This window comes from Oncorhynchus clarkii, unplaced genomic scaffold (genome assembly GCF_045791955.1).
Source record: "Oncorhynchus clarkii lewisi isolate Uvic-CL-2024 unplaced genomic scaffold, UVic_Ocla_1.0 unplaced_contig_686_pilon_pilon, whole genome shotgun sequence".
Classification (NCBI taxonomy): domain Eukaryota; kingdom Metazoa; phylum Chordata; class Actinopteri; order Salmoniformes; family Salmonidae; genus Oncorhynchus; species Oncorhynchus clarkii.
In genome coordinates, this window is record NW_027260849.1 from 124,629 (window position 1) to 152,201 (window position 27,573).

The following is a 27,573-nucleotide window of genomic DNA, read 5'->3' on the forward strand; positions in this document are numbered from 1 at the left end:
TTTTACTCAGGCCCAGTCATTTTTACCCAGGCCCAGTCACTTTTACTCAGGCCCAGTCACTTTTACTCAGGCCCAGTCACTTTTACTCAGGCCCAGTCACTTTTACTCAGGCCCAGTCACTTTTACTCAGGCCCAGTCACTTTCACTCAGGCCCAGTCACTTTCACTCAGGCCCAGTCACTTTTACTCAGGCCCAGTCACTTTTACTCAGGCCCAGTAATTTTTACTCAGGCCCAGTCACTTTTACTCAGGCCCGGCCATTTTATAATCTAAATCAAATCAAATCAAACTTTATTGGTCACATACACATGGTTAGCATATGTTATTGCGAGTGTAGCTAAATGCTTGTGCTTCTAATTCCGACAGTGCAGGAATATCTAACAAGTAATCTAACAATTCCACAACAACCACCTAATACACACAAATCTAAAGGGATGGAATAAGAATATGTACATATAAATATATGGATGAGCAATGACAGAGCGGCATAGGCCAGATGCAATAGATGGTATAAAATACAGTATATACATATGAGATGAGTAATGTAAGATATGTAAACATTATTCAAGTTATTTGTGATCCATTTATTAAAGTGGCCCATGATTTTGCAAGTCTGTATGTAGGCAGCAGCCTCTTTGTGTTAGTGGTGGCTGTTTAACAGTCTGATGGACTTGAGATGGAAGCAGTTTTTCAGTTTCTCGGTCCCAGCTTTGATGCACCTGTACTGACCTCGCCTTCTGGATGCTAGCGGGATGAACAGGCAGGGGCTCGGGTGGTTGTTGCCCTCTTTTTGGCCTTCCTGTGACATCGGGTGCTGTAGGTGTCCTGGAGGGCAGGTAGTTTGCCCCCGGTGATGCGTTGTGCAGACCACACCACCTTCTGGAGAGCCTTATGGTTGTGGGTGGTGCATTTGCCGTACTAGGCGGTGCTACAGCCCAACAGGATGCTCTCAATTGTGCATCTGTAAAAGTTTGTGAGGGTTTTAGGTGACAAGACCCATTTCTTTAGCCTCCTGAGGTTGAAGAGGCGCTGTTGCGCATTCTTCACCACACTGACTGTGTGGGTGGACCATTTCAGTTTGTCCGTGATGTGTATGCCGAGGAACTTAAATAGTATTGTGATATCCTCATATCATTATGGGTCACTTAATAGAATAGAATGTAACATAATAGAATAGAAAAGTATATAACATTATGGAATGGAATAGTATAGAATAGATCAGAATGGAATAAAACATACTGTACACAGTAATGGGCTGCCGTATGGACATGGAGGTTCCATAAAACACTCATAAGAGGACATAAAGATTTTAAGACATTATAGGTCTCACAGGTTCTAGCCATAGAAGAGCAATATATTTTATTGCATGTGTCATTTAAATCCCATTTTCTCTGTTAGTCCATCTCCACACTCTGTTGAACATGATTACTGTGTGAAATTGAATATTTGATTCTCCATTATGTAGATTTAGATCACAATTGAATTTGCTGTTAAACGCACTGGTGAGTCTGAAATACACGTTCTGCTTCACTAATGCCCTTTCTGTGAGTTGGCCCTGGATTTGACCCAATCAGTCACACACTTCCACACACAGAGACACATGATAACATACACACTGCATGCACAAGCAAGCCCACCTGCTCTTTCATACTCAAACATGCATACTGTATACCTCTGTCTCTCTTTCTCTGTCTTTGTTTCTCCCTCACTCTTTCTCCCTATTTCTTTCTTTTTAAAATGTTTTGTTCTTTCTATTTATCTCAAACACACACACATCTTTCTCTTTATCTCAAACACACACATCTTTCTCTTTATCTCAAACACACACATCTTTCTCTTTCTCTTGTAGTAATACTGACAGATCAGAGTCAATCAACTGAGTCACTGACTCATCATCAGAGATGTGACTAGGAGCACAGTTTAGCAGAGTGGGTTCATTCCAGTTTGGAAAATGGTCAAGATGAGGTCGCCAATGGAAACAGCCTCCACCAAATCCTCCACCAGCCAGGCAACCGTCACAACCCAAGGGGTTCTTCATGCACTAAGTGGACAGCGTTGTCGGACAGTCACAGAAAGTCACGGCTCTGCAGTGTGCTGCTCTGGGAAATCCATCAGGTCTAACTGTGTTCCAAACTGTTTCATTCTGATCACAGCAGACCTGCCTGCCTGCCTGGCGGAAGGAACTGCTCTCTATTGATTCCATGGGTCTGGTCCCTATGGAGCGTTATCTATCTCCCATTCACTGACTTCATTAGATGTCTGGAAGCGAGGAGACACTCTGATTGGTTTCCAGGGGGTCAGATAGGTACAACCCGGGTCAGCGATGGGCGACATCTTAAATGGCACCCTAATCCCTTTATAATGCAATATTACTTTTGACCATAGGGAATATAGTGACATTTGGGAAGCAGGTCATGATAATGGGTGGTACCAGTAATGTATGGTATCTATGGGTGGTACCAGTAATGTATGGTATCTATGGGTGGTACCAGTAATGTATGGTATCTATGGGTGGTACCAGTAATGTATGGTATCTATGGGTGGTACCAGTAATGTATGGTATCTATGGGTGGTGCCAGTAATGTATGGTATCTATGGGTGGTACCAGTAATGTATGGTATCTATGGGTGGTACCAGTAATGTATGGTATCTATGGGTGGTACCAGTAATGTATGGTATCTATGGGTGGTACCAGTCATGTATGGTATCTATGGGTGGTACCAGTAATGTATGGTATCTATGGGTGGTACCAGTAATGTATGGTATCTATGGGTGGTACCAGTAATGTATGGTATCTATGGGTGGTACCAGTCATGTATGGTATCTATGGGTGGTACCAGTAATGTATGGTATCTATGGGTGGCACCAGTAATGTATGGTATCCATGGGTGGTACCAGTAATGTATGGTATCTATGGGTGGTACCAGTAATGTATGGTATCTATGGGTGGCACCAGTAATGTATGGTATCTATGGGTGGTACCAGTAATGTATGGTATCTATGGGTGGTACCAGTAATGTATGGTATCTATGGGTGGTACCAGTAATGTATGGTATCTATGGGTGGTACCAGTAATGTATGGTATCTATGGGTGGTACCAGTAATGTATGGTATCTATGGGTGGTACCAGTAATGTATGGTATCTATGGGTGGTACCAGTAATGTATGGTATCTATGGGTGGTACCAGTAATGTATGGTATCTATGGGTGGTACCAGTCATGTATGGTATCTATGGGTGGTACCAGTAATGTATGGTATCTATGGGTGGCACCAGTAATGTATGGTATCTATGGGTGTTACCAGTAATGTATGGTATCTATGGGTGGTACCAGTAATGTATGGTATCTATGGGTGGCACCAGTAATGTATGATATCTATGGGTGGTACAGGGTCCCAGTTCACAGGTTACAGATGCCCACTTCTGAAACTCAAGTATTTAAACGTAATTTCAAAACCTTAGTTCTAATTTAGCACACATTATGTTACCATTCACTTCCCTGTAGAGATTTGAGTGACGGTTTTAGATTTTAAAATGCCAGGCGAGGCAGAGAGAGAAAGAACTGGAAAAGACAGAGAGGAGTGGGGGTTTTCAGACAGAAGTAAGACTGGTAGCTGCCTGTGTGAGCTCTGATGGGAGAGGAGATCAGTGTTGTGTAAGTGGTGGATCATTTAAACAGTCACGTTGGGATGCTGTACCTGCCTTCCCACCCACAGACCACCTGCTACCACAGACAGACAAGTACGTAAGTGCGTGTGTGCAGAAAGGGGGGGGGACATAAAAGTGGTCCTCTATACTTTGCTATTTAAAGGTCCGTCAGTGAGAGTGCAATGAACACAGCATGTCAGTCCTCTGTGGAACTGACAGGAGATTAGTGACTGGAGGATCTGTAGACTGGGACCAACAGGAACACAATATTCAGTCCACAGGAGGCTGCTGAGGGGAGGACGGACCATAATATTAGCCGTAACGGAGCGCATGGAATGGCACCAAACACATGGAAACAATGTGTTTTATGTATTTGATACCGTTCCACCAGCCCGTCCTCCCCAATTAAGGTGCCCCCATCCTCATGTGATTCAGCCATCTAATCAACAAGGCTGAGGGAGGGAGGGTTGTGCTCCAACATTACTCAGTAAATTTAGCATTTTGAGTGGGAATCCTCCCCCAGTGGCATTTGGCTGTTTAAAATGGCAGCCGCCCACCTTCTGTTGACAGAGCTATTTGCAACTTTATGGCTGGCCTGGTGCTGCAGTCTGCACTTCTCCAATGTATGATATTGACTGCAGTAAACTACCCCACCCGTGACACCCACAATATTTATGGGTCTGTGTCCCTGATACACAGCCGTTTGGGCTGTAACTGTTGGCTTTTGCTGTTGCGGGCTTTCTGCTTCGATTCATCCTCACAAATGTAGTGTCCGGATGGAATTGGGATAAAATATACTTTATGCCTCTAATAAAGTTTATGCCTCCACCCAAGAGCTCAAAATCTCAGTGTCAATTTAATTTGTTCTCATAGGATTCTTGTCCTCTCTCCTCGTATTTAACAGTTTTAACTCAGCATTTTGCTTTTCCAAACTTTGCCAAAATATAAACATCCACCTCAGCATCACAGCAGCAGACATCTTTGCTGCTCATCCTTCCAGCTCTGGTTCTCTGGTTAGGGTTTAGATAGGACATTCTTGAATGGGTTCTCCCTGATTGGCTACAAGGTCAGACCATGATGGTCACAGAGGTTCCTTTAGTTCTGAATGAGAAAACCCCTGTCTGTGTCCTCTGTGCTCCGTCCTCTCCCTTTTACCGCTGGTTGCCCAGTAACATCACCATCATCTACAGAATTTTGAGCCGCAATGGCCACCCAGCATTCTCCATTTTCAGCTCCTCACAGCTGGCGCCAGATACTGTATAGGGTCTAACAGTGAGGAAGGGATAGCAAGGGGTGGAAAGGTTCAGGTATATGATTCAGATGGATGTCATGTCTTCTCTTGTTTCCGCTTGATGCTGTTCTCTATTTCTCTCACTGTGCTCCACCTTACCTCTACTTCTCCCCTCTTCTTGTCTCTTCTCATCCCTCGTTCCCTTGCTTCTCTCTTTTCTTCACTCTACTCCTCCCTTATTTCATTCAGCTCACTTGTCTTCTTTTGTCTCTTTCAGTAAGCTCCCTAGCTGGGCCAGGGCTGTGGTCCCTAAAATCTTCTATGTGACAGAGAAGGCCTGGAACTACTACCCCTACACCATCACAGGTAACCACTCCTAGGACCATTACACTGTAACACCTCTACACTACTACCTACACCATCACAGGTAACCACTCCTAGGACCATTACACTGTAACACCTCTACACTACTACCTACACCATCACAGAAGAGCAGTACAGGAATGCACAGTGTGTCTGATAATGGAAAGGAGGAAAGGGGATATCTGGTCAGTTGTACAACTGAATGCATTCAACCCAAATGTGTCTTCCACATTTAATCCAAGCCCTCTGAATCAGAGAGGTGCGGGGGCTGCCTTTATCGCCATCCACGTCATCAGCGCCCTGGGAGCAGGTGGTGTTGGGGGTTAACTGTCTCGCTCAAGGTGAAGAACGGCACATTTTTACACCTTGCCGGCTCGGGGATTCAAACCATGGACTGTACTGTACTCTGATAGACATTGTGATAATAGTCTATAGATAGGTGATGGACTGTACTGTAGTCTGATAGACATTGTGATAATAGTCTATAGATAGGTGATGGATTGTACTGTAGTCTGCACAGGGACTGTTTGTTCTGGCTGGCTAGTTGGACTGGACTGACTAAGAGCTCTATCTGTTCTCAACCTTCTCTATCAGTTCAGACCCAACGTATTCCCTCGCTTCATCCCTCTACCACACACACACACACGAACACACACACAATATTTCTTTCCTCAGAGAGAAGAATCCCAATAGCTTGTTGGGAGGGATGGAGGGAGTGATGGATGATAACATGATGAGAGGATCATATTATTATAGCGCTCTAAAATAAAACAAGCTCCTGCTGCTCCTTGTTGTCCTTCTCAGGTGTCCTCTTAACACATGATGCTCTCTCTCCCTCTCTTCTCTTGTCCCCTCTTTCACTCCCTCTCTCTCTCTCTTTTTCTCTCTCTCCATCTCTCCTCTTGTTAAACTCCCTCCCCTCTTTCACTCCCTCTCTCTCTCTTTTTCTCTCTCTCCATCTCTCCTCTTGTTAAACTCCCTCTCCTCTTTCACTCCCTCTCTCTCTCTCTTTCTCTCTCTCCATCTCTCCTCTTGTTAAACTCCCTCCCCTCTTTCACTCCCTCTCTCTCTCTCTTTTTCTCTCTCTCCATCTCTCCTCTTGTTAAACTCCCTCTCCTCTTTCACTCCCTCTCTCTCTCTCTTTTTCTCTCTCTCCATCTCTCCTCTTGTTAAACTCCCTCCCCTCTTGCACTCCCTCTCTTTCTCTCTCTCCCCCTCCATCCCATCTTTCTCTCTCGCACTCTCTCTCTCTCTCTCTCTGTCTCTCTCTCTGTCACTCTCTCTCTCTGTTTCTCTCTCTGTCTTTCCCTCTCTCTCCTCTTGTTAAACTCCCTCCCCTCTTTCACTCCCTCTCTCCCTCTCCCTCTCTCTTTTTCTCTCTCTCCATCTCCTCTTGTTAAACTCCCTCCCCTCTTTCACTCCCTCTCCCTCTCTTTCTCTCTCTCCCCCTCCCTCCCATCTTTCTCTCTCTCACGCTCTCTCTCTCGCGCACTCTCTCTCTCTCTCTCTCTCTCTCTCTCTCTCTCGCTCTCTCTGTCTCTCCCTCTCTCTCTCTGTTTCTCTCGCTGTCTCTCTCTCTCTCTCTCTCCTCTTGTTTAACTCCCTCCCCTCTTTCACTCTCTCTCTCCATCTCTCTCTGGTCCTGGATTCTTCACCTGCTGTGACGCAGAGTACACTGTGAGTATACCACTGATGTTCCTTACACACGCACGCACACACACACACACACACACACACACACACACTGTGACACAACCGGCCGTGATGGGGAGTCCTATAGGGCAGGGCACAATTGGCCCAGCGGCGTCCGAGGCTGGGGCGGGGTAGGCCGTCATTGTAAATAAGAATTTGTTCTTAACTGACTTGTCTAGTTAAATAAACTAGTAGACATGCAGAGCAGTCTGCCAGAAGTCAAGGGTTAGGTGAGCTGTGCTCTGATGACTGACAGAAGAGTATGAAATGTTGTATTCCTGTAGAATTCCATCTCTGTTTTGAATCAGTGAATGGTTCCCCCAGAGATGTACAGAGCAGCAATACAACGCTACAGTAATGCTGTGTGGGTCCTTAAATCCCAAATCTAATAGCTAAATGATCCTTGGTATGACCATCTTAAAACAATTCCATATGTTCACTTAATAGCTTAGACTCTTATGTAAAGCACAAGCTCAATTTGATTAGGCTTTGAATGTCATTAAAGGGACTTCAATATGGAATATTATTTAATTTGCCTATAATGTTTCAATGAGTTTTACAGACAGCTTCATCTATTGTTCTGGTTCTATATTTAGCCATTGAGGATTTATTTTCAACCACCTCAGTCTGCGTCCTAAATGGAAGGTATGAGTGATAGTTGACTAGCCATGGGGGGACGGGGAGGAAGGTATGAGTGATAGTTGACTAGCCATGGGGGACGGGGAGGAAGGTATGAGTGATAGTTGACTAGCCATGGGGTGACGGGGAGGAAGGTATGAGTGATAGTTGACTAGCCATGGGGGGATGGGGAGGAAGGTATGAGTGATAGTTGACTAGCCATGGGGGGATGGGGAGGAAGGTATGAGTGATAGTTGACTAGCCATGGGGGGACGGGGAAGGTATGAGTGATAGTTGACTAGCCATACGGGGAGGAAGGAAGGTATGAGTGATAGTTGACTAGCCATGGGGGGATGGGGAGGAAGGTATGAGTGATAGTTGACTAGCCATGGGGGGATGGGGAGGAAGGTATGAGTGATAGTTGACTAGCCATGGGGGGACGGGGAGGAAGGTATGAGTGATAGTTGACTAGCCATGGGGGGACGGGGAGGAAGGTATGAGTGATAGTTGACTAGCCATGGGGGGACATGGGGGGGACGGGGAGGAAGGTATGAGTGATAGTTGACTAGCCATGGGGGGACGAAGGTATGAGTGATAGTTGGCCATATGAGTGATAGTTGACTAGCCATGGGGGGACGGGGAGGAAGGAATGAGTGATAGTTGACTAGCCATGGGGGGACGGGGAGGAGGAAGGTATGAGTGATAGTTGACTAGCCATGGGGGGACGGGGAGGAAGGTATGAGTGATAGTTGACTAGACTAGCCATGGGGGGAGTGGGACTAGCCAGGAAGGTATGAGTGATAGTTGACTAGCCATAGCCATGGGGGGGACGGGGAGGAAGGTATGAGTGATAGTTGACTAGCCATGGGGGGACAGGGAGGAAGGTATGAGTGATAGTTGACTAGCCATGGGGGAAGGTATGAGTGATAGTTGACTAGCCATGGGGGGGAGGTATGAGTGATAGTTGACTAGCCATGGGGGGATGAGTGATAGTTGGGGAGGAAGGTATGAGTGATAGTTGACTAGCCATGGGGTGGGGATGGGGAGGAAGGGGATAGTTGACTAGCCAAGGTATGAGTGATAGTTGACTAGCCATGAGTGATAGGGTAGCCATGACTAGCCATGGGGGGATGGGAAGGAAGGTATGAGTGATAGTTGACTAGGGGGGAGGAAGGTATGAGTGATAGTTGACTAGCCATGGGGTTGACGGGGAGGAAGGTATGAGTGATAGTTGACTAGCCATGGGGGGACGGGGAGGAAGGGAGGAAGGTATGAGTGATAGTTGACTAGCCATGGGGGGACGGGGAGGAAGGTATGAGTGATAGTTGACTAGCCATGGGGGGACAGGGAGGAAGGTATGAGTGATAGTTGACTAGCCATGGGGGGACGGGAAGGAAAGTATAAGTGATAGTTGACTAGCCATGGGGGACGGGGAGGAAGGTATGAGTGATAGTTGACTAGCCATGGGGGACGGGGAGGAAGGTATGAGTGATAGTTGACTAGCCATGGGGTGACGGGAAGGAAGGTATGAGTGATAGTTGACTAGCCATGGGGGACGGGGAGGAAGGTATGAGTGATAGTTGACTAGCCATGGGGTGACGGGAAGGAAGGTATGAGTGATAGTTGACTAGCCATGGGGGGACGGGGAGGAAGGTATGAGTGATAGTTGACTAGCCATGGGGGGACGGGGAGGAAGGTATGAGTGATAGTTGACTAGCCATGGGGGGACGGGGAGGAAGGTATGAGTGATAGTTGACTAGCCATGGGGGGGACGGGGAGGAAGGTATGGGGGGGACGGGGAGGAATGAGTGATAGTTGACTAGCCATGGGGGGACAGGGAGGAAGGTATGAGTGATAGTTGCCTAGCCATGGGGGGACGGGGAGGAAGGTATGAGTGATAGTTGACTAGCCATGGGGGGGGCAGGGAGGAAGGTATGAGTGATAGTTGACTAGCCATGGGGGGACGAGAAGGAACGTATAAGTGATAGTTGACTAGCCATGGGGGACGGGGAGGAAGGTATGAGTGATAGTTGACTAGCCATGGGGGGACAGGGAGGAAGGTATGAGTGATAGTTGACTAGCCATGGGGGGACGGGAAGGAAAGTATAAGTGATAGTTGACTAGCCATGGGGGACGGGGAGGAAGGTATGAGTGATAGTTGACTAGCCATGGGGGGACGGGAAGGAAAGTATAAGTGATAGTTGACTAGCCATGGGGGACGGGGAGGAAGGTATGAGTGATAGTTGACTAGCCATGGGGGGATTGGGGGGAGGTTCAGGGTGTGGACGAGGAGCCAGTAAATCCACAGGGCGATATAATATAATCATTATTACTGAAGACAGGGGCAATAAAACACACGCAATCACACTCAGCATGACACACACACATGCGTACACGTGCACACACACACACACACACACACACACACACACACACACACTGCCCATAAAACACCTCACCCTGCAGGCTGACCACAAAGACCCAGGAAGATATTCCCTCTGTCTTTCCTGAGCTTGTATGGATAGTGGTAGAAATATTCTATCCCATCTCCCATGGAGATCAGTTTCCCCAGTGCTCCACACCTTGTTGGAGATTATTCGGATTTAACCACTCTACATTTAGGTTATGTCCCAAATGGGCAATAGCCTATGTAGTGTTTTGACCAAGGCCCACTATGGGGCCAACATAGTGCGTCCTGGTCAACAATAGTGCACTACATAGGCAATAGGGTACTATTTGGGACTCAGACATAACAAGTCAAAATATTGTCTTAATGTGTCTATATTCTGTGTGTAATCTCCTGCTCTTCTCTCTTCTTCTCTAGTGTTCCTTTCTGCCAAAGTTCTCCATTCACATAGAGACCAAGTATGAGGACAACAAAGGCAGCAATGACAATGTCAGTATGGTTGTCTGTGCATGGTCATGGTGTGTGTCTGTGCATGGTCATGGTGTGTGTCTGTGCATGGTCATGGTGTGTGTCTGTGCATGGTCATGGTGTGTGTCTGTGCGTGGTCATGGTGTGTGTCTGTGCATGGTCATGGTGTGTGTCTGTGCATGGTCATGGTGTGTGTCTGTGCATGGTCATGGTGTGTGTCTGTGAGTGGTCATGGTGTGTGTCTGTGCATGGTCATGGTGTGTGTCTGTGCATGGTCATGGTGTGTGTCTGTGCATGGTCATGGTGTGTGTCTGTGCATGGTCATGGTGTGTGTCTGTGAGTGGTCATGGTGTGTGACTGTGAGTGGGCATGGTGTGTGTCTGTGAGTGGTCATGGTGTGTGTATGTGAGTGGTCATGGTGTGTGTCTGTGAGTGGTCATGGTGTGTGACTGTGAGTGGTCATGGTGTGTGTCTGTGAGTGGTCATGGTGTGTGTCTGTGAGTGGTCATGGTGTGTGACTGTGAGTGGTCATGGTGTGTGTCTGTGAGTGGTCATGGTGTGTGACTGTGAGTGTTCATGGTGTGTGTCTGTGAGTGGTCATGGTGTGTGTCTGTGAGTGGTCATGGTGTGGTGTGTGTCATGGTGTGTGTGAGTGGTCCATGGTGTGTGTCTGTGAGTGGTCATGGTGTGTGTCTGTGAGTGGTCATGGTGTGTGTCTGTGAGTGGTCATGGTGTGTGACTGTGAGTGTTCATGGTGTGTGTCTGTGAGTGGTCATGGTGTGTGTCTGTGAGTGGTCATGGTGTGTGTCTGTGAGTGGTCATGGTGTGTGACTGTGAGTGTTCATGGTGTGTGTCTGTGAGTGGTCATGGTGTGTGTCTGTGAGTGGTCATGGTGTGTGTCTGTGAGTGGTCATGGTGTGTGCACTTGAATGCCACATACAACATTCAGTCCCATCTTTTTCTCTCACTTCTAAACGAGTGGATGGAGTCAGAACAGGGGGATGCTGGGATGAATAAGAACACGGGTCTAATATATTCACGATGCCCCAACCAACTCATCAGAATGCACGTTTATTTCATTGGCTAGCCTCTCCCTCACTAAAATCAGTGAGATTACCATTCAGTCTGTGGGCTTCAGGGCCCATATTCATAAAGCATCTTTATTATGAGTGCTGATCTAGGATCAGGTTCCCCTTGTTCAAGTCAAAACTGGTCCTAGATCAGCACTCCAACTCTGAGAGGCTTTATTAATATGGGCCCAGGCCTCCGAGTCAAAATCAAGTTGGATATGGGTTAATCCGTTGGGGTGGCAGGTAGCCTAGTGGTTAGAGCATTGGGCCAGTAACCAAAAGGTTGCTAGATCAAATCCCTGAGCTGACAAGGTAAAAATCTGTCATTCTGCCACTAAACAAGGTAGTTAACCCACTGTTCCTAGGCTGTCATTGTAAATAAGAATTTAGTTAAATAAAATATGGATAACTGTGGGGTAAAGGCTGTGTGATAGGAGAGTTTATATTGTATACCTCTGTGATAGGAGAGTTTATATTGTATACCTCTGTGATAGGAGAGTTTATATCGTATACCTCTGTGATAGGAGAGTCTATATCGTATACCTCTGTGATAGGAGAGTTTATATCGTATACCTCTGTGATAGGAGAGTTTATATCGTATACCTCTGTGATAGGAGAGTTTATATCGTATACCTCTGTGATAGGAGAGTTTATATTGTATACCTCTGTGATAGGAGAGTTTATATCGAATACCTCTGTGTTAGGAGAGTTTATATCGAATACCTCTTTGTTAGGAGAGTTTCAATAATGCATTATCTTGGTTGGGTTTGCTATCAGATGCCCATTGCTTCATGTTACACAATGGGTTTACTCATAACTCATCCCCCTTCTTCTGGTTTGAAGGACATGTCAAGGACATCCTTAGTACACCAAGGTCTTACTCTGTCACATATCTGCATCTCAAATGACAATCTATTCCCTATGTAGTGCACTACTTTTGACCAGAGCCCTGCACTGCATTTGAGATGTAGACAACAGTTGTTTTCAGCCACGTTCGCCTGCTGCACCTTCTCTTTGTGAGAGTTGGTATGTCAGGGAGAAAGGGATGATTGCCTACAGCTCCTTGGCTACATATTTGAATTCCCTACAGTATGAAGGACTGATATCCAGACAACCAGAGTTGAGAGAAGGGGGAGTAAGATAGAAAGGAAATAAGATATAGGGAGATATTGTGTGTATCTGTCTGCATGTCTGATCCAGTCCTTTAAACAAGGACTGTTGCTTCTTGTTCCTCTCACCACTGATCCTCATTTCCTGGTGGGGGACACATTCACATTACCATTCCACAACATTTACATGATGTCATATCATAAAACTGATCTTGTCTGTCCTGGGTCGTGTTCATTAGGACATAACGGAAACCATTTCAAAACGTTTTGCTATAGACAAAAGAAACGTTTCTTATTGGACATTTCCAGGTAATCCCTCCCTGTTTCAGCTGATTTTCTTGTGTTTGGTGCAAAACGAACACGACCCTGACTTCGTTCCTGAGACTAAAGTATGTATTTGCTTAATTTTAAATTCATCCCATCAATGACTCAATTTCCCAAGGCTTACTTCCTCTACTCTCAAAGACATCATTATTCAGTTCAGTTTTTCATCCTCTCAGTCTACTTATCATGCAAAGGTTGGTAGATGAATATACATTGATGTCAGTAATGGATGGATTTTTGTCTGGATTATTCAACTATTTCAAGGAGGTTATTACTGCACCAGCTCTGTCTCTGTCTCTCCTGTTTCTATCTCCCTGCTAAATGAGCTAAATGTATCCTCCGGGCGAAAGCACCTGTCACCTGACGAGGTCTAATGGCTTTAATGGGGAAAGGAGTAAAGCATTCATAACCGTTAAAAGCCTCGCTTTCCTCCTTCAAACAATGTCATTCTCTATATGATTGGCAGCTTACGGCCGGCCGATCAGTATCATGAAATGCTCGCTCGCTCAACTTACCCAAACATCAGAGCTCCACCTAGTGGCTGCTGTGGGAATGACCGTTGATTGAGCTTCACTCCTAAGATCACTGATATACATCTACATAGATAAGGTGTTGCTGAAATACAACGTCCTCATCATGGAGAACAGTTGATTATGTTCTCTCTCTTTCTCTCTCTCTCTCTAAAATGACATGCCCATCTCTTTTTCTCTATCCCTCAGATCTTTGACAGCGAGCCCAAAGGGGAGGAGGAGATAGAGGTGTGCTTAGTGGATATCGCCTACGACGAGATCCCAGAGCGCTACTACAAGGAGTCTGAGGTGAGGAGGTCAAAGGTTAGAAGTCAAGGGTTAGGAATCCCAAGTCACTGTTTCAGCAGCAGTGGACTTCGACAGTCACAATTCTCCATCGTTTTCCAGTACAAGTGTGTACTTGTACACTCACCGGCATGGATATAAACCCATATAATTGGTGTAAGCATTGGCTGGCGTGAGTTTCTACCATTGTTAAACCCATGTTAGAAAGTGTGGAAGTGTACTTTTTGGGAGGAGTGGGGGGGTGAGCTCTGGGTGCTAGCAACCTGGTCGTTTCACAAAGTCAGAAAAAGTGTAAGAGTCTGATAACAAAAGAGAATATAGTCTTAGAAAAACTGCACTATCTAGAACCTAAAAGGTTTATTTGGCTGACCCCATAGGAGAACCCTTTGAAGAACCCTTTTTTGGTTCCAGGTAGAACTACTTTGGTTCTAAGTTGAACCCTTCTACCTGGAACCAAAAAGGGTTCTCCTATGGGGACAGCCGAAAACCCTTTTGGAACCCTTTTTTCTAAGAGTGTTTACAAATCCCCATTTCTCTCATATCTCATTTGCTAATTTCTCCTCTCAGCCCTGATGGTCAGCTAGCTGCTAGTTTCATCAGAGAGAGAGACCTCTAGCTGGTCATATCTCCCCTCTCAGCCCTGAGGGTCAGCTAGCTGCTAGTTTCATCAGAGAGAGAGACCTCTAGCTGGTCATATCTCCCCTCTCAGCCCCGAGGGTCAGCTAGCTGCTAGTTTCATCAGATAGAGAGACCTCTAGCTGGTCATATCTCCCCTCTCAGCCCCGAGGGTCAGCTAGCTGCTAGTTTCATCAGAGAGAGAGACCTCTAGCTGGTCATATCTCCCCTCTCAGCCCTGAGGGTCAGCTAGCTGCTAGTTTCATCAGAGAGAGAGACCTCTAGCTGGTCATATCTCCCCTCTCAGCCCCGAGGGTCAGCTAGCTGCTAGTTTCATCAGAGAGAGACCTCTAGCTGGTCATATCTCCCCTCTCAGCCCTGAGGGTCAGCTAGCTGCTAGTTTCATCAGAGAGAGAGACCTCTAGCTGGTCTTGGCTGCCATTAACCATGTTCACTGCTGTGTCCCTGCTCTCCTACACGTTCCATTCTTTTCTCTTCATAAGCCTCAGGGAGGGTTGATGTAGGGGTGGATGGAGGGAAGGGGGTGGAGGAATGGAGGAATACACGGCGTTATCTTCCTCAAACAGCCTCTTAAAGCTTCTCACTCCACCAACTGGCTATCTGCCTCTCCATACGTGTGTGTGTGTGGGGGGGCTCTAATACCATGTCTGTTATTAGAGTCAGGGGGACAGCAATGGATCTGTCTTTTATGTTTGACCAGAGGACGGGGATTGATGCCCTAGCCACCAGATGCTTTTTTCTGGAATACAATACAATGTCAACCAGCCTATTTAAATATATTTGATTTGATCTGAGCCAGTTTTAGATCCCTGATAACTGCTGTGTTCAGGAGAGCATAGACTTAGTCTTATATGTTGCCAACTGCAGTAACGTTTCACCTGTCATTGTTCAAATGTAAGTACAAAGAGACAAATGGTCATACTATTACATTAAGCTAGGGCTGCAAAATTCTGGTAAATTTCCCCAAATTCTCATATTTTCCAGAAATCCTGGTTGGAATATTCCTGGAATCAGGAGAGAATAAACAAATACATTGGAATATTCCAACCAGGATTTACAGAAACCTGGGAATTTTGGGAAAGTTGCTGGAATTTTGCAACCCAAATTCACATTATACCAGAACAATGATATACAGTTGAAGTCGGAAGTTTACATACACCTTAGCCAAATACATTTCAACTCAGTTTTTCACAATGACATTTAATCCTAATAAAAATTCCCTGTCTTAGGTCAGATAGGATCATCATTTTATTTTAAGAATGTGAAATGTCAGAATAATAGTAGAGAGAATTATTTATTTCATCACATTCCCAGTGGGTCAGAAGTTTACATACACTCCATTAGTATTTCGTAACATTGCCTTTAAATTGTTTAACTTGGGTCAAACGTTTCAAGTAGCCTTCCACAAGCTTCCCACAATAAGTTGGGTGAATTATGGCCCATTCCTCCTGGCAGAGCGGGTGTAACTGAGTCAGGTGTATAGGCCTTCTTGCCCGCACACGCGTTTTCAGTTCTGCTCGCAAATTTTATATAGGATTGAGTTCAGGGCTTTGTGATGGCCACTCCAATACCTTGACTTTGTTGTCCTTTTAAGCCATTTTGCCACAACTTTGGAAGTATACTTGGGGTCATTGTCCATTTGGAAGACCCATTTGCGACCAAGCTTTAACTTCTTAACTGATGCCTTGAGATGTTGCTTCAATATATCCACATAATTTTCTTTTCTCATGATGACATCTATTTTGTGAAGTGCATCAGTCCCTCCTGCTGCAATGCACCCCAACAACATGATGCTGCCACCCCCATGCTTCACAGTTGGGATGGTGTTGTTCTATTTTTGTTTCATCAGACCAGAGGACATTTCTCCAAAAAGTACAATCTTTGTCCCCATGTTCAGTTGCAAACCGTAGTCTGGCTTTTTTATGGCGGTTTTGGAGCAGTTGCTTCTTTCTTGCTGAGCTGCCTTTCAGGTTATGTCGATATAGGACTCGTTATACTGTGGATATATAGCTACTTTTGTACCTGTTTCCTCCAGCATCTTCACAAGGTCCTTTGCTGCTGTTCTGGGATTGATTTGCACTTTTGGCACCAAAGTACGTTCATCTCTAGGAGACAGAACGCGTCTCCTTCCTGAGCGGTATGACGGCTGCGTGGTCCCATGGTGTTTATACTTGCGTACTATTGTTTGTACAGATGAACGTGGTACCGTCAGGTGTTTGGAAATTGCTCCCAAGGATGAACCAGACTTGTGGGGGTCTACAACTTTTTTCTGAATTCTTGGTTGATTTCTTTTGATTTTCCCATGATGTCAAGCAAAGAGGCACTGATTTTGAAGGTAGGCCTTTCAATACATCCACAGGCACACCTCCAATTGACTCAAATTATGTCAATTAGCCTATCAGAAGCTTCTAAAGCCGAAAGTGACACATAAATCGTCAAAATGTAAATTTGTTGGTGGTTTAGGGGAGAATTGTAGCATTTCAACTAACCCTAAGCCTAACCATTGTCCTAACCTTAACCTAATGCTCCTAACCTGCTAGGTTATTATCCTATCCTGCTCCATAAATTATCCTAACCTGATAGGTTAATTGTCCTATCCTGCTCCGTAGGTTCTCCTAACCTGCTAGGTTAATTGTCCTATCCTGCTCCATAAATTATCCTAACCTGATAGGTTAATTGTCCTATCCTCCTCCGTAAGTTCTCCTAACCTGCTAGGTTAATTGTTGTAACGTTCATTGTTAAGGGTAGAGACCAAGGCGCAGCGTGATTTGAGTTCATCATATTTTATTAAAATGTGAACCATAAAAATACACCAATAAACAATACAACGATCGAAAAGCTTAGGAGTGCAACCCATGCAACAAACAAAGACAAGATCCCACAACTGAAGGTGGGAAAAAGGGCTGCCTAAGTATGATCCCCAACCAGAGACAACGATAGACAGCTGCCTCTGATTGGGAACCATACTAGGCCAGCAAAGAAAAAGAAAACATAGATATACAAAAACTAGAGTACCCACCCTAGTCACACCCTGACCTAACCAAAATATAGAGAATAAACAGGGATCTCTAAGGTCAGGGCGTGACAATTGTCCTATTCTGCTACTTAAGTTCTCCTAACCTATCTGGATTAATTATTGTATCCTGTTGCATAAATTCTCCTAACCTGCTAGGTTAATTATCGTATCCTGCTGTGTAAGTTCTCCTAACCTGCTAGGTTAATTATCGTATTAGTTCTTCTAACCTGATAGGTTAATTATCCTATCCTGCTGTGTAAGTTCTCCTAACCTGCTAGGTTAATTATCGTATCCTGCTGTGTAAGTTCTCCTAACCTGCTAGGTTAATCATATCCTGCTGCGTAAGTTCTCCTAACCTGCTGTATCCTGCTGTATAAGTTCTCCTAACCTGCTAGGTTAATTATCGTATCCTGCTGTGTAAGTTCTCCTAACCTGCTAGGTTAATTATCGTATCCTGCTGTGTAAGTTCTTCTAACCTGATAGGTTAATTATCCTATCCTGCTGTGTAAGTTCTCCTAACCTGCTAGGTTAATTATCGTATCCTGCTGCGTAAGTTCTCCTAACCTGCTAGGTTAATTATCATATCCTGCTGCGTAAGTTCTCCTAACCTGCTAGGTTAATTATCGTATCCTGCTGTATAAGTTCTCCTAACCTGCTAGGTTAATTATCGTATCCTGCTGCGTAAGTTCTCCTAACCTGCTAGGTTAATTATTGTATCCCGCTGCGTAAGTTCTCCTAACCTGCTAGGTTAATTATCGTATCCTGCTGCGTAAGTTCTCCTAACCTGCTAGGTTAATTATCGTATCCTGCTGTGTAAGTTCTCCTAACCTGCTAGGTTAATTATCGTATCCTGCTGGGTAAGTTCTCCTAACCTGCTAGGTTAATTATCGTATCCTGCTGTGTAAGTTCTCCTAACCTGCTAGGTTAATTATCGTATCCTGCTGTGTAAGTTCTCCTAACCTGCTAGGTTAATTATCCTATCCTGCTGCGTAAGTTCTCCTAACCTGCTAGGTTAATTATCCTATCCTGCTGCGTAAGTTCTCCTAACCTGCTAGGTTAATTATCGTATCCTGCTGTGTAAGTTCTCCTAACCTGCTAGGTTAATTATCGTATCCTGCTGTGTAAGTTATTCTAACCTGCTAGGTTAATTATCCTATCCTGCTGCGTAAGTTATTCTAACCTGCTAGGTTAATTATCCTATCCTGCTGCGTAAGTTATTCTAACCTGCTAGGTTAATTATCCTATCCTGCTGCGTAAGTTATCCTAACCTGCTACATAAAGTCAATTCTGTTCGTAACTGTATACCATCTAGTCCCAGAGTTCTCTCCTGGTAAGGTCACATGATCAAGAAGCACCTGAAAAGTTGACTGTGCACATAAAATAGCTTATATACAACCCCCCCCCCACACACACACACACACACACACTCACCTCTGACCCAACCTAACCAAACGTTATAACGCGTCTCATCTGCAATCACGTAAAGTGTGTGTGTGTTTCTGTGTGCATGCGTGTGTGTGCATGCGTGTGTGTGTGTGTGTGTGTGTGTGTGTGTGTGTGTGTGTGTGTGTGTGTGCGTGCGTGTGTGTGTGTGTGTGTGTGTGTTTCTGTGTACGTGCGTGTGAGATGCATCCCTTCTCACCCTCCCAACAGTGAGACACCTGACCTTGCTAATGAGCATTACAGTCCCCAGGGAAGTGTGATTAATTCATGCGTAATGGGTACTGTTTGTAATGAGAACCCCCCCCCCAGCGGGCTGCTCCAGGCTGAGCTCTCCATGAGACTTGTACCCACCTGGTACCTACCATCCATTCTGCTGGACTGCTGGACAAAGAAACATGGTTCATTCATTCTTGTCAGAATGTTTACTGCAAAACTCATTGGGTCAGGAATTGAATTGCATTCCTGTATAGAGACAAAACAATGAGGTGAGACAGTGGCACTAAGCTCATGAGGTATGTGAAAGTTATATTCTTCAATGTCACTATGTCAAAAGATGTCCAACATTGGATGTACCAATCCCGGTCTGTAGCTTTAATACTGTCCATACTGTGTTTCCATGGTTCCCTGTAGGACTTGCGGTACTTTAAATCAGAGAAGACAGACCGGGGTGTTCTGCAGGAGGGCTGGATCGACAACCAGGAACCCATCATGTGCTCCTACAAACTGGTGACAGTCAAGTTCGAGGTGTGGGGTCTTCAGACACGGGTGGAGCAGTTTGTACACAAGGTCAGTCCAGTTATGTCCACCCACCATTTCTGTATTCACACACACAATTCAATATAGCCCCCTCCACCCCTACCTATTCCCCCTCTGAGCTGTCCCTCTCCTTGCCTAAGGGTCTCTTTCCCTAACATCACACACAGCATTACTCATACAGGGACACACATGGCTAACATTAACTGGTGGAGGAGTGAAAGAAAGACAGAGAACAACTCTTAAAGTTCATCCTCTCTGACTCACTATGTCTTCTAGCTTCCTTTCCTCTCTGACTCACCTGTCCTCTCACTAAGTCTTCTAACCTCCTTTCCTCTCTGACTCACCTGTCCTCTCACTAAGTCTTCTAGCTTCCTTTCCTCTCTGACTCACCTGTCCTCTCACTAAGTCTTCTAGCTTCCTTTCCTCTCTGACTCACCTGGCCTTTCCCTAAGTCTTCTAGCTTCCTTTCCTCTCTGACTCACCTGTCCTCTCACTAAGTCTTCTAACCTCCTTTCCTCTCTGACTCACCTGTCCTCTCACTAAGTCTTCTAACTTCCTTTCCTCTCTGACTCACCTGTCCTCTCACACCTGTCCTCTCACTAAGTCTTCTAGCTTCTTTTCCTCTCTGACTCACCTGTCCTCTCACTAAGTCTTCTAGCTTCCTTTCCTCTCTGACTCACTTGTCCTCTCACTAAGTCTTCTAGCTTCCTTTCCTCTCTGACTCACCTGTCCTCTCACTAAGTCTTCTAGCTTCCTTTCCTCTCCGACTCACCTGTCCTCTCACTAAGTCTTCTAGCTTCCTTTCCTCTCTGACTCATCTGTCCTCTCACTAAGTCTTCTAGCTTCCTTTCCTTTCTGACTCACCTGTCCTCTCAATAAGTATTCTAACTTCCTTTCCTCTCTGAATCACCTGTCCTCTCACTAAGTCTTCTAGCTTCCTTTCCTCTCTGACTCACTTGTCCTCTCACTAAGTCTTCTAGCTTCCTTTCCTCTCTGACTCACCTGTCCTCTCACTAAGTCTTCTAGCTTCCTTTCCTCTCTGACTCACCTGTCCTCTCACTAAGTATTCTAACTTCCTTTCCTCTCTAAGTCTTCTAACTTCCTTTCCTCTCTGACTCACCTGTCCTCTCACTAAGTCTTCTAGCTTCCTTTCCTCTCTGACTCACCTGTCCTCTCACTAAGTCTTCTAACTTCCTTTCCTCTCTGACTCACCTGTCCTCTCACTAAGTCTTCTAGCTTCCTTTCCTCTCTGACTCACCTGTCCTCTCACTAAGTCTTCTAGCTTCCTTTCCTCTCTGACTCACCTGTCCTCTCCCTAAGTCTTCTAGCTTCCTTTCCTCTCTGACTCACTTGTCCTCTCCCTAACTCTTCTAGCTTCCTTTCCTCTCTGACCCAGCTGTCCTCTCACTAAGTCTTCTAGCTTCCTTTCCTCTCTGACTCACCTGTCCTCTCACTAAGTCTTCTAGCTTCTTTTCCTCTCTGACTCACCTGTCCTCTCACTAAGTCTTCTAGCTTCCTTTCCTCTCTGACTCACTTGTCCTCTCACTAAGTCTTCTAGCTTCCTTTCCTCTCTGACTCACCTGTCCTCTCACTAAGTCTTCTAGCTTCCTTTCCTCTCCGACTCACCTGTCCTCTCACTAAGTCTTCTAGCTTCCTTTCCTCTCTGACTCATCTGTCCTCTCACTAAGTCTTCTAGCTTCCTTTCCTTTCTGACTCACCTGTCCTCTCAATAAGTATTCTAACTTCCTTTCCTCTCTGAATCACCTGTCCTCTCACTAAGTCTTCTAGCTTCCTTTCCTCTCTGACTCACTTGTCCTCTCACTAAGTCTTCTAGCTTCCTTTCCTCTCTGACTCACCTGTCCTCTCACTAAGTCTTCTAGCTTCCTTTCCTCTCTGACTCACCTGTCCTCTCACTAAGTATTCTAACTTCCTTTCCTCTCTGACCTACTTGTCCTCTCCCTAAGTCTTCTAACTTCCTTTCCTCTCTGACTCACCTGTCCTCTTCCTAAGTCTTCTAACTTCCTTTCCTCTCTGACTCACCTGTCCTCTCACTAAGTCTTCTAGCTTCCTTTCCTCTCTGACTCACCTGTCCTCTCACTAAGTCTTCTAGCTTCCTTTCCTCTCTGACTCATCTGTCCTCTCACTAAGTCTTCTAGCTTCCTTTCCTTTCTGACTCACCTGTCCTCTCAAGAAGTATTCTAACTTCCTTTCCTCTCTGAATCACCTGTCCTCTCACTAACTCTTCTAGCTTCCTTTCCTCTCTGACTCACTTGTCCTCTCACTAAGTCTTCTAGCTTCCTTTCCTCTCTGACTCACCTGTCCTCTCACTAAGTCTTCTAGCTTCCTTTCCTCTCTGACTCACCTGTCCTCTCACTAAGTATTCTAACTTCCTTTCCTCTCTGACCTACTTGTCCTCTCCCTAAGTCTTCTAACTTCCTTTCCTCTCTGACTCACCTGTCCTCTCCCTAAGTCTTCTAGCTTCCTTTCCTCTCTGACTCACCTGTCCTCTCACTAAGTCTTCTAGCTTCCTTTCCTCTCTGACTCACCTGTCCTCTCACTAAGTCTTCTAGCTTCCTTTCCTCTCTGACTCACCTGTCCTTTCCTAAGTCTTCTAACTTCCTTTCCTCTCTGACGCACCTGTCCTCTCCCTAAGTCTTCTAGCTTCCTTTCCTCTCTGACACACCTGTCCTTTCACTAAGTCTTCTAGCTTCCTTTCCTCTCTGACTCACCTGTCCTCTCACTAAGCTCTTCTAACCTCCTTTCCCTCCACCCCTCCCTCCCTCCCTCCCTCCCTCCCTCCCTCCCTCCCTCCCTCCCTCCCTCCCTCCCTCCCTCTTTACCTTCCTTGTCCTTCTCTCTCCATCCTCAGGTTATCCGTGACGTCCTGCTCCTAGGACACAGACAAGCCTTTGCCTGGGTGGATGAGTGGATTGGTGAGTTTGCATCTTGTCTCTGTCCCAGTTAGTTGACATGTATGCTCAGATGTGAGCTAGCTTGTTTATACTGTGTGTACATATATATTATTATTATTATTAAAATGTATATTTCATAGTATTTGTATTTTAGTGAGTAAGGAGATGGAGAGGGAGGGAGATGCAGACTAGTGCTGGGGCCAGGATTCTTACCCACACTGAGGGGTGACATGTATCTAGTGCAGTGGCCCAGTTACCTGCTAGACCAGCCTCTGGCGCATAACTACTATCTACTTCTATGTGACCATGATCTTCGCTCTGCCTAATGTAGGACCTTGGCCACGGCACCAAGCACTGCTACTATCTATTATCTGTATATTTGAGTTTGTGTTCATTTGACTGTTTCCTGAAAGCTATCTCAAAATGTCAGTAACTCATCTATACAAGCATTGATTTGTGTTAATAACCATTATTTTGTATGAGGTTTTTAGTCTGAGAATTTCATGTCTTCAGTGTTTCATTGATTTGCTTCACTGTTTCAACATGAGCAAACGGCTTATAAAATGGATCTGTGTGGCCAGGATGGTCAAACACAAGGTACACTGCAATAAGACCTGAGTTCAACACTACACTATTTCAAATAGCTTAAGCGTTTGCTTTAACCTGCCTGGAGGGCCAGGTGGGCGGGGTTTGTATTTCCAATACTTTTTTATTAGTTCCAATGCAACAGGCCAGCTCAATCAACCACAGCTTCACTATTTCAAATAATTTCTAACAGTATTTGAATGCAGATCTGACTGAAACTACACTTCTCACCCTGTTGTTACATTTGTTAGCAGCCTTTTATTTGAGGAAAAAAGACAATTGATAGGCCAGACCACTCTTTTGTACATTTTGAATTATGTACTTAACTTTGTGTTTTTGAAAAGCTGACGCATCACGATTGTCATGGAGAAGGAACATAAACATTCTTAATTATAACAATAATGATTCATTATTGATTGATTCAGTATTTATAAATGTTATTTTTAATCCCAGGCCCCAGTCCCCGTCAATGTAAATAAGAATTTGTTCTTAACTGGCTTGCCTAGTTAAATAAAGGTTAATAAAAAATATATATATAAAGCCCATTTCTCACAACCAATACGCTTTCTCGCTGACCTTCATCAGAGAAGCTCCCACTTGAGATGTATCCACTGCAAGATAATGATTCAGAGAGTGTGCACACAGGTACAGAGAGCACTTGACTCAGTACTGTATGGGTCATAAGATGAGAGAATGTGGCAGTATGCCAAGAGTCAGTAGCTATTTTATTTGGGACTTACGGAGCCTGGCTTTAATGATAGAGGAACATTTAAGACCACACGAGCCTGCTCTTTATCCCTATTCACATATAACATGAACTAGTATACAGTACATAATTAGCAGAGTAGATACACTATAGCCTTAGGTCAATCTAGATTGCATCCTCCAAGAGCTGTGGGAGATTCAGTGAAAGTGGCTGTATCACTGGAGGCCACTGAGGGGAGGACGGCTCATAATAGTGGCTGGAACAGAGTGAATGGAATGCATCAAACACATTTGATACAATACCACCAACTCCAGTCATTACCACGAGCCTGCCCTCCCCAATTAAGGTGGCACCAACCTCCTGTGGGCTGTATATCATCTGGGTCATATTAATTTAGCACCAAACAGAAGTAAATCAACTGAATCAGAGGGACTACCTGTCCAATAATAAAAACACGTTTTGATTTTCTGTTGCAAAACATTTTCAAACGTTGTGTGCCCTAAACGAACACGGCCCTGTTGTACAGCAGTGGTCCTTCCCTCCATCCTTGCATTGTGGTTTTCCACAGCCTACATTACTAAGGCTTGTCTAATAATATTCCTGAGAGCGTGTATCTTATACCATAAACCACCACTATATCAAACCACCCTGTGTCCACCCACTAATGCGCTGCTCCACTTCACATTAAAGGCCCAGTGCAGTCAAAAATGTGATTTTCTGTGTTTTATATATATTTCCACACTACACTCTTACAAAAAAAAATGGTTCCAAAAGGATTCTTCAGTTGTCCCCATAGGAGAACCCTTTTTAGTTCCAGGAACAACCTGTTTTGGTTCTAGATAGAACCACTTTTGTTTACATGTAGAACCCTGTGTAGAAAGGCTTCTACCTGGAACCAAAAGAGTTTTACCTGCAACCAAAAAGTGTTCTTCAAAGGGTTCTCCTATGCGGACAGCCAAAGAACCCTGTAAGGTTTTATATAGCATATTATTTTCTAAGAGTGTATGAGGTTGGAATAATACTGTTAAATTCTGAACATTATGATAAGATTAACATTATGACTATCTAAAATGTCAGCCTGTTTTGATGGGATGGAGTATTGGCCTGCCTGGTGACATCACCAGGTGGTAAATTAGTTCATAGACTGATAAGAAAGTTCCAAACCTCTCTGCCAATAACAGCTGGTTTTCAGTTCTCCCAGACAGTCCTAGAAAAATTATTGCTTGAGAAATTGTTATTTTCTAAGATACAATTTTTGTTTCTATTTTACCATTTTAATTGAAATCAATCACAGTAAGGTACTTAATTGTTACCCCAAAATGATTTGATATTAAGATAAAAAATGTCTGCATTGGGCCTTTAACCTATATCCATACCTGCCCAGTACGTACTCTATCTCACCAAGGGGCTGGTTTCCCAGAGCCAGGTAAAGTCTTTGATTTAAATACTTCTCAATTGAGAATATCAATTGAAAGTGCAAGTGTTTGTCACTAATGGTTAACTACCCGCAGACTACGCCAACTTCCTCAGCTCTTTATGGTTGTGACCACCTGACCTCTTGCCGACCCTTCCCACAAGACCTCCTCCTGCACCAAGTGCCCTAGCTAGCTAACAGGTGGCGTGGTGGTGGTCTGGAACATCTCAACAGATATAACTTGGGATGATGTGCAGGAGTACGAGAAACACATGCATTAGAGTTGGCCATGTCCAACAACCACAGCATACCACAGCATAAACTCACCTGCCACCCACCGCCATCACTGAACATGGTAGAGAGCCTTGTGACTTGTCTTCACTCTTCCTTCACTGTTTCTCTGTCTGCTGGTGACTCATCTCCCTCTTCCTCTCTGACTCATTTCATGTCATCCATTCAAACGCACTCAAACGTTCATGCATTGTCATTGACTGCATCAAACTTCATGCTTTGTTTGTCCTACCGGAACAGCACAGAACACGTGTACGGGCCCAAACACACACACATACACAAGCACACACACATACACAAGCACACACACACACACACACACACACACACACACAAGTGAGCAAGTCACTGTTAGCATTTCACTGTTAGTCTACACATGTTTTTTACAAAGCATGTGATGAATTTTATTTTATTTGACACACTCACACACGTACACACACACACACACACACACACACTTGTGAGCGAGGATGATGACATTGTTACTGTGTCTCCTTTGGAACACACACAACTGATTACGAATTCAGATTTGTGTTCAGAGCAGGGAGCATCCTTTCATGTATTGCTTGTATTCATCTCCAAGAGCCTTTGAAATGGAAGCTCTTTTAAATGCAACAGCTGAAGTCAGATACGTATTTACTGTATAATGTAATTGTGTTATTACACTACAATGCTAAGACATACAGTAGATGTCATGGGGTTGAAATATATCCCTCTCTCTCCCCCCCTGAAGAAATGACCATGGACGAGGTGAGAGAGTACGAGCGGGCCACCCAGGAGGCCACCAACCGTAAGATCGGCCCCTTCCCCCCATCCATCTCCATCACCGAGACCCCCTTGGCCTCAGTGGCCCGCAACGGGCCCTCCAGCGCCCCCTCCACCCCCCTCTCCACGGAGCCTCCAGAGTACCTCTCCGTGCCCAAGGACCGACCCAGGAAGAAGTCAGCCCCAGAGACCTTGACCCTCCCCGACCCCAATCGCAGGGACTCAGGCTTCAGGCTGGCTAGCATCTTCTCCTGGGGCTCAACCCCTAGCCCCCAGCCTGAATGAGAGGGGGACCCATAGGTGTGGTATACACCTATCTACATTCAGGGAGTGGCCATTTTGTCCCCTAGACAACTTATGTAAAAGGGAGTGTTGTTCACAGACCTCCTGTAACTTGGTGGTGTGGTAAACGCCTCTCCACAGACAGTTGCTGGTATCACCCTGAAGCCAGCTACTGTCACCAACTAACTGTGTCTTGGTCTGCTTTTGCAGAGAGAGAGTCAGTCTGATCACCACGCAACACTTGGAGAGGAGTCTCAAGGCACACACCAAATACATGTACGCGCAAACACACACTCACGCACATACACACACACACACACACACACACACACACTGAGTGTCTTTTAAAAACCTCTTGAACCTCTCCATTGGTCCCATCAAAACACAGCAACCAGCACCATCTACCAGCCAGAAAGCTCATGTGGAGGTCAATTATAGTCTGATTTAATTTAGTTCACATTCCTCTGAATACTTTGCTTCTCTTCAGTGTCTCAGTCCTCTTTCATCTCAGTTGATACTGTATCTCAGGGTTTGTTACCTAGATACACAGAGATCTGATAAATAGACTCTTCAATCAGCACACTCAATCTTTCTTCATATGGATATAAATGTGTGGGATGATCAAACTCATTTCCTCCTCTCTCCTTGCAGTCAAGCCCTCTTATTGGTTGGAAATTGACGCCATGTCATTTCAGATGTAATTGTGTGTTGGTTGTTATTCATGGTTTGTTGTAGGTCGCTGTGGACAGAGTAAAACGGTGGATTTCAGGAGAGGTTTATTTTATCCTGTGTTTTGTTTTGTAAATATGTATATTTAAGAGTTATCTATTGTAAAAATGCTGAATTCATTGATGTCTTTCAATGCTATGGAATTGCTGTAATCTCTGCATTGGAGAGAGAGAAAGAGGTCTGTGTAGACCTCTAAAGTGGAGGCGTTCTCTTTCTGAATCTGAATTCTGTTGGTATGGTTTTGTTGGCCATGGTGCCCTTTTAAAGACATATAGAAAAATGCATGGTCTGAATA

The 27,573-nt window shown here is 45.0% G+C and overlaps 1 protein-coding gene across 1 annotated transcript in view; it reads left to right on the forward strand.

Annotated features, from left to right (window-relative positions):
• The window catches only part of LOC139401908 (cytoplasmic phosphatidylinositol transfer protein 1-like), a 131,742-nt gene extending 104,521 nt beyond the window's left edge, over positions 1–27,221 (forward strand). The window contains exons 3-9 of the mRNA XM_071145916.1: positions 5,155–5,243; positions 6,910–6,917; positions 10,375–10,446; positions 13,648–13,746; positions 19,469–19,624; positions 22,464–22,527; positions 26,236–27,221. Coding sequence (XP_071002017.1) covers positions 5,155–5,243; positions 6,910–6,917; positions 10,375–10,446; positions 13,648–13,746; positions 19,469–19,624; positions 22,464–22,527; positions 26,236–26,552 — 805 coding nt within the window. The 3' untranslated portion in view covers positions 26,553–27,221. The remainder of the gene's footprint in view (positions 1–5,154; positions 5,244–6,909; positions 6,918–10,374; positions 10,447–13,647; positions 13,747–19,468; positions 19,625–22,463; positions 22,528–26,235) is intronic.
• The last annotated feature ends 352 nt before the right edge of the window (positions 27,222–27,573 follow it).